The following is a 6,826-nucleotide window of genomic DNA, read 5'->3' on the forward strand; positions in this document are numbered from 1 at the left end:
GGAACTTTCTGAAATGAAGCAAAAACCAGAAGAGACTGGAGAAGAAAGTAAAGCAAAACAAATACATAGGAAACTGCAAGCTGCCCTCATTTCCCGAAAAGAAGCACTAAAAGAAAACAAAGGTCTCCAAGAGGAGTTGTCTTTGGCCAAAGATACCATCGAACATCTCACTAAGTCTCTGGCAGATTTGGAAAACCAAGTTTCTGCTCAAAACCAAGAAAAAGATGCATTCTTAGGAAACTTAGCTCTTCTTCAAGAAGAAAGAGACAAACTTATTACTGAAATGGACAGATCTTTAATGGAAAATCAAAGTCTCAATGGTTCTTGTGAAAGTCTAAAATTAGCTTTGGAGGGTCTTACTGAAGACAAAGAAAACCTAATGAAGGAAATTGAATCTTTGAAATGTTCTAAGATGGCAGAAAGCACCGAGTGGCAAGAGAAACACAAAGAGTTACAAAAAGAATATGAAATTCTTCTGCAGTCCTATGAGAATGTTAGTAATGAGGCAGAAAGGATTCAGCATGTGGTGGAAACTGTGAGGCAAGAGAAACAAGAACTATATGGTAGGCTACGAAGCACAGAAACAAACAAGAAAGAGCTGGAAAAGCAGTTGCAGGATGCTCAACAGGAAATGGAAGAAATGAAAGAAAAGATGAGAAAGTTTGCTAAATCCAAACAGCAAAAGATCCTAGAGTTGGAAGAAGAGAATGACCGGCTTCGAGCAGAGGCACATCCTGCAGGAGGTACATCTAAAGATTGTATGGAAGAACTTCTTTCTTCCAATTCCAACATGAAGGAGGAACTAGAAAGGGTCAAAACAGACTATAAAAACCTTTCTAAGGAGTTTGAGGCTTTAATGACTGAGAAAAACTCTCTGAATGAAGAGATTCAAGATTTAAAGCACAAGATAGAAGATAATGTATCCAAACAAGTTTGTCTAGAGGCCCCTGAGACACCTGATAACCAGATGCATATCACTGAAGAGACTGCAAGCCAGTCTCTCCCAGGTGAGGCTAATCAGGAAAACTCTTCAAGGCCTGAATATTCAGAATCCATTCTACCAGACACCAGTGCCAATCTTGGTACAAGTGAGAATGTCAGCTCACATGATGAAATTAATAACTACCTACAGCAGATTGATCAGCTCAAAGAAAGAATTGCTGAATTGGAGGAGGAGGAACAAAAAGAAAAGGAATTTAACCAGACTTTAGAAAATGAGAGAAATGCTTTACTGAGTCAGATATCAGCAAAGGATAGTGAACTAAAAGTGCTTCAGGAAGAAGTAACCAAAATAAACCTTTTAAATAAGCAAATTCAAGAAGAACTTACCAGAGTTACCAAGCTCAAAGAGATAGCAGAAGAAGAGAAAGATGATTTGGAAGAGAGGCTTATGAATCAATTAGCAGAACTTAACGGAAGCATCGGGAATTATTATCAGGATGTTACAGATGCCCAAATGAAAAATGAGCAACTAGAATCTGAAATGCAGAACCTTAAAAAGTGTGTGAGTGAGTTGGAAGAAGAAAAGCAGCAGTTAGTCAAGGAGAAAACTCAGGTGGAATCAGAAATCCGAAAAGAATATTTGGAGAAAATACAAGGTGCTCAGAAAGAACCTAGTAATAAAAGCCATGCAAAGGAACTTCAGGAACTGTTAAAAGAAAAACAACAAGAAGTAAAGCAGCTACAGAAGGACTGCATCAGGTACCAGGAGAAAATTAGTGCTCTGGAGCGAACCGTTAAGGCCCTAGAATTTGTTCAAACTGAGTCCCAAAAAGATTTGGAAATAACCAAAGAAAATTTGGCTCAAGCCAAGGAACACCGCAAGAAGGCAGAAACAGAATTAGCTAGCTTCAGGGTACTGCTAGATGACACTCAAAGTGAAGCAGCAAGGGTCCTAGCAGACAATCTCAAGTTGAAAAAGGAACTTCAGTCAAACAAAGAATCAATTAAAAGCCAAATGAAACAAAAGGATGAAGATCTTGAGAGAAGACTGGAACAGGTAGAAGAGAAACATCTGAAAGAGAAGAAGAATATGCAAGAGAAACTGGATGCTTTGAGTAGAGAAAAAGGCCACTTGGAAGAGACATTTGGAGAGATTCAGACTACTTTGAACAAGAAAGACAAGGAAGTAAAACAACTTCAGGAAAACTTGGATAGTACTGTGGCCCAGCTTGCAGCTTTCACTAAGAGCATGTCTTCCCTCCAGGATGATCGTGACAGGGTAATAGATGAAGCTAAGAAATGGGAGATGAGGTTCAGTGACGCTATTCAAACTAAAGAAGAAGAAATTAGACTCAAAGAGGAGAATTGCAGTGTTTTAAAGGACCAACTTAGGCAGATGTCCATCCATATGGAGGAATTGAAGATCAACATTTCCAGGTAAATTAATGTTTTTTCTCTTCCAAAGGTAATTAAAAGCTAAAAAACTCTATTTAATATGGGACTGACTTTGGCTTAAATTCCCCCAGGAGATGTATTCTCTCTTATCTCTCCCCCCTTTCTCTCTCTCTCTCTCTCTCTCTCTCTCTCCCTCCCTCCCTCCCTCCCTCCCTCCCTCCCTCTCCTAAAAATGCCTTTGTGCTACAGCTGTATTGACATGAAAAATTCATGTCTGTCTGCTTCTCTTCCCATCTTTCTATTGAGAGATCGCCTATATTTCTCCCTTTCATTCATATCCATTCATTTCCACTACTCTAGATTTATACCACGGTACTCCCAAATCATTGCCTTAGCCTACCAATCATATGATACTCTCTTTTCTCTTCCTCATATTCCACATCAGTTCATACCACAAATGTGTGTTACAGTCATTTTTTTCAAACTCTAATTTTATATCACTTTTCAAATTCAAGAACTAATAATATCCACCACGCTTCATACTCTTCCACTTTTAATAGTATCCTTCTGCTAATTGTCTCTCACACCAAGAGTATTTTTAAAAATATATATATTTTATTGATTTTTTTACAGAGAGGAAGGGAGAGGGATAGAGAGTTAGAAATATTGATGAGAGAGAAACATCAATCAGCTGCCTCCTGCACAACCCCTATTGGGGATGTGCCCACAACCAAGGTACATGCCCTTGACCGGGAATCGAGCCTGGGACCCTTGAGTCCGTAGGCCAACTCTCTGTCCACTGAGTCAAACCAGTTAGGGCAAGATTATTTTTTAAGGGGCCAGCCATTAGCTTTTCTAGAGCAAAGTAAAGCAAAATAGTAGAAAGTATTACTTTCTAAAGTGTCTAAAACCATGTCACTAAATAAGCAACATACTTTGGAATTTATAATTTAAATGTGTGTTTTTAAAATATATTTGTATTGATTTCAGAGAGTAAGGGAAAGGGAGAGAGAGAAACATTAACGCTGAGAGAGAATCATTGAATGGCTGCCTCCTGCATGCTCCACCACTGGGGAGTGAGACCACAACCTGGGCATGTGCCCTGACTGGGAATCAGACTTTGACCTCCTGCTTCATAGGTCAATGCTCAACCATTGAATCATGCTGGCCAGGCTGGAGTTTATAATTTAAATACCTGAATCATGCGGTGCAATATACCTTTAATACAGTAATACAGAGCATTTGGTAGAACTAATATCTTTTCATTAAAATGATGAACACCTTCAATTATGAATACTCATTTGTAGAGTTGAGTATATGTTGTCATATGTATTTTTTAGGCATCAAGTAGTTCTTCTCCTAAATCTTTAATTTATGACCTTTTCTCTTTTTTTTCTAGACTTGAACATGACAGGCAGATTTGGGAGTCCAAAGCCCAGACAGAGATCCAACTTCAACAGAAAGTGCGGGATACACTGCAGGGGGAAAACAAAGAACTTCTGTCCCAGTTGGAAGAGACGCGGCATCTATATCACAATTCTCAGAATGAATTAGCTAAATTAGAATCAGAACTTAAGGTTCTCAGTGACCAGTGGACTGATTTAAATAATTCTTTAGAAAAATGTAAGGGAAATAATGAAAATTTGAAAAGGATTATAAAGCAGCAAGAGGCTGATATCCAAAATTATAAGTTCAGTTATGAACAGCTAGAGACTGCTCTTCAGTCCTCCAGACAACTGACCAGTAGGCTGCACGAAGAAATAAACATGAAAGAGCAGAAGATTATAAGCCTGCTTTCTGCCAAGGAACAGGCAATCCAAGAAGCTGTTGCTGAACTGCATCAGCAGTATGATAAAGAAATTAAAGAATTGGAAAAGCTGCTGACCCAGGAGGAAGAGGAGAATATTGTCTTAGAAGAAGAAAACCAAAAAGCTGTTGTCAAAACCAATCAGCTGATTGAAACACTGAAGTCTATCAAGAAGGAAAACATGCAGCGGAAGGCTCAGTTGAATTCCTTCGTTAAATCTATGTCTTCTCTCCAGGACGACCGAGACCGAATAGTATGTGACTACCAAAAACTGGAAGAGCGACATCTCTCTGTAATCTTAGAAAAAGACCAACTCATCCAAGAGGCTGCTGCTGAGAATAATAAGCTTAAGGAAGAAATGCGATGCTTGAGAAGTCATATGGACGATCTTAATTCTGAAAATGCCAAGCTAGATGCAGAACTGATCCAATACAGAGAAGACCTGAACCAAGTGATATCAAGCAAGGACTACCAGCAAAAACAACTCCTTGAAGCACAAGTTCAACAAAATAAGGAGCTGAAAAATGAGTATGCTAAATTAGAAGAAAAACTGAAGGAGTCTGAGGAAGCAAAGGAGGAACTGCAGAGGTCCTCTGTTGCCCTACAAGAGGAGAAACAAGATTTATCTAAAGAGGTTGAGAGCTTGAAACTATCTATATCCCAACTAAAGAGAGAATTGACAGCCTTGCAAGAAGAAGGCACTTTAGGACTATTTCAGGCCCAATTAAAAGTAAAAGAAGAAGAAGTACAGAGGTTAAGTACTACCCTTTCCTCCTGTCAAAATAGAATTACAGAACTGGAAGAGGAATTGGTTCATGTTCAGATGGAAGCTGCCAAGAAAGTAAGTGAAATTGAAGATAAAATGAAGAAGAAATTAAAGCATCTTCATCATGATGCAGGGATAATGCGGAATGAGACGGAAACAGCAGAAGAGAGGGTGGCAGAGCTAGCAAGAGATCTGGTGGAGATGGAACAGAAATTACTCATGGTCACCAAAGAAAATAAAGATCTCACAGCACAAATCCAGTCTTTTGGAAGGTCTATGAGTTCCCTACAAAATAGTAGAGACCATGCCAATGAAGAGCTTGATGAACTGAAAAGGAAATATGATGCCAATCTGAAGGAATTGGCACAGATGAAAGAACAGGGACTCTTAAGCAGAGAGAGAGATGTACTTGTTTCTAAAGCTGCCTTTCCAGTGAATTCCACTGAGGATGACAGCTTGCCTCACCTTGAGAAACTTAACCAACAGCTTCTATCCAAAGATGAGCAACTGCTTTACTTGTCCTCACAACTAGAAGTTTCTTACAACCAAGTGCAGTCCTTTTCCAAGGCTGTAGTCAGTCTACAGAATGAGAGAGATCACCTGTTGAATGAATTGGAAAAATTCCGCAAGACAGAGGAAGGAAAGCAGAGGTCTGCAGCCCAGCCTACAACCAGCCCAGCTGAAGTACAAAGTTTAAAAAAGGCTATGTCATCCCTCCAGAATGACAGAGACCGATTAGTGAGTGTGTAGTTTTCTCTTTCTGATCCTTGAGAGTTTTTGAATCTTTCTTTAAATTTAAATTTCTAAAGAAAAAAAACAATTATTTTACATATTATTTGGGCACTGAGGGGCAGTATTATATATCCCACAGGTTCTGTTTGGTCTTAGAGAGAAACAGAAACATTATTTAAATTACTTTAAACGTGTCATTACCATTTTTTTTAAATTACAAATTTCCTTTGCATAAAACTCTGCATGGGTTATAAAACGTCTAAGAAATGGAGAGCTATTTTATATCTTTTATACACACAATACACATGTAAATGTTTCTAGAATTTGTCTAGAATAGTCAAATGACTAGTAAAGTTTTATTTGCAGACTGAACCATTTACTTACTTTTCCTGTCATACCTAACCTTTTTCAATCAGAGTGCAAGTAAGGAGGATTTCTAATTCTAAATTCTGCTGCTGTTAGTAAGAGCCAGTAGTTAATCTTTTATTCTGAAAAATTCCAGGTCCTCAAGATTCAGAGGCAAAACTGGAACTGTATGAGCCAAGCCAGGTTGTCCAGGAGATTCTACTTTGTGGCATTACTATCTTCACTTTCTTGACAGTTTCTTAACTCTGTCAGGCTCATGTACTTAGGCCAAATAGGAAGTAAAAGCTTTAAAAAAGGCTAGATTTTTCCATTTTAAAAAGTGACCCATGACAGAATCTGAAAATTCTAGTTTTTAAGATTAGCTTTAGTGAAAAGATCGTTCTCTTAACTGTAAAGTCTTATGCAGTTTTCTTTTTCTTTGTAGGCAATGTGTTCATTCATATTGCATTAATATCCAGTATTTATAGACAGTTTTTTTGCTTTTTGTTCTCTGAACAAAGCCTCCCACCCTTCAGCAGTGGCTTTGACATCAACACAATTTATGTATATTTGTTTATATTTTTAAAATAGTTTGAGTTCAGCTGACTTTGTCCTAGGAGCTTGATCTTTTATTATTGCTTTCAGAATGTAGTTGCAAAAAAGTTTTTTTATCAGGGCAGTATATACCTCAAAGCTGTAATTGATACCTTCCAGGTGTTAATTATCTTCTAAATCAAAATCTTTTTCCTGGAAACTGTCAGGATAGATTCTGAATTAACTCTTTCATTCATTGAATTGTTTTACAATTCTTATCTATTTTAAGAAATAGAGACTAACCT

The 6,826-nt window shown here is 37.9% G+C and overlaps 1 protein-coding gene across 1 annotated transcript in view; it reads left to right on the forward strand.

Annotated features, from left to right (window-relative positions):
- Window positions 1-6,826, forward strand: part of GOLGB1 (golgin B1) — a 79,515-nt gene that overhangs the window by 51,596 nt on the left and 21,093 nt on the right. Inside the window, 2 exon segments of the mRNA XM_006755348.2 lie at window positions 123-2,379; window positions 3,737-5,648. Of these exon segments, the coding sequence (XP_006755411.1) occupies window positions 123-2,379; window positions 3,737-5,648 (4,169 nt within the window).

This window comes from Myotis davidii, unplaced genomic scaffold, assembly GCF_000327345.1.
Source record: "Myotis davidii unplaced genomic scaffold, ASM32734v1 scaffold292, whole genome shotgun sequence".
In the NCBI taxonomy this organism is placed as follows: domain Eukaryota; kingdom Metazoa; phylum Chordata; class Mammalia; order Chiroptera; family Vespertilionidae; genus Myotis; species Myotis davidii.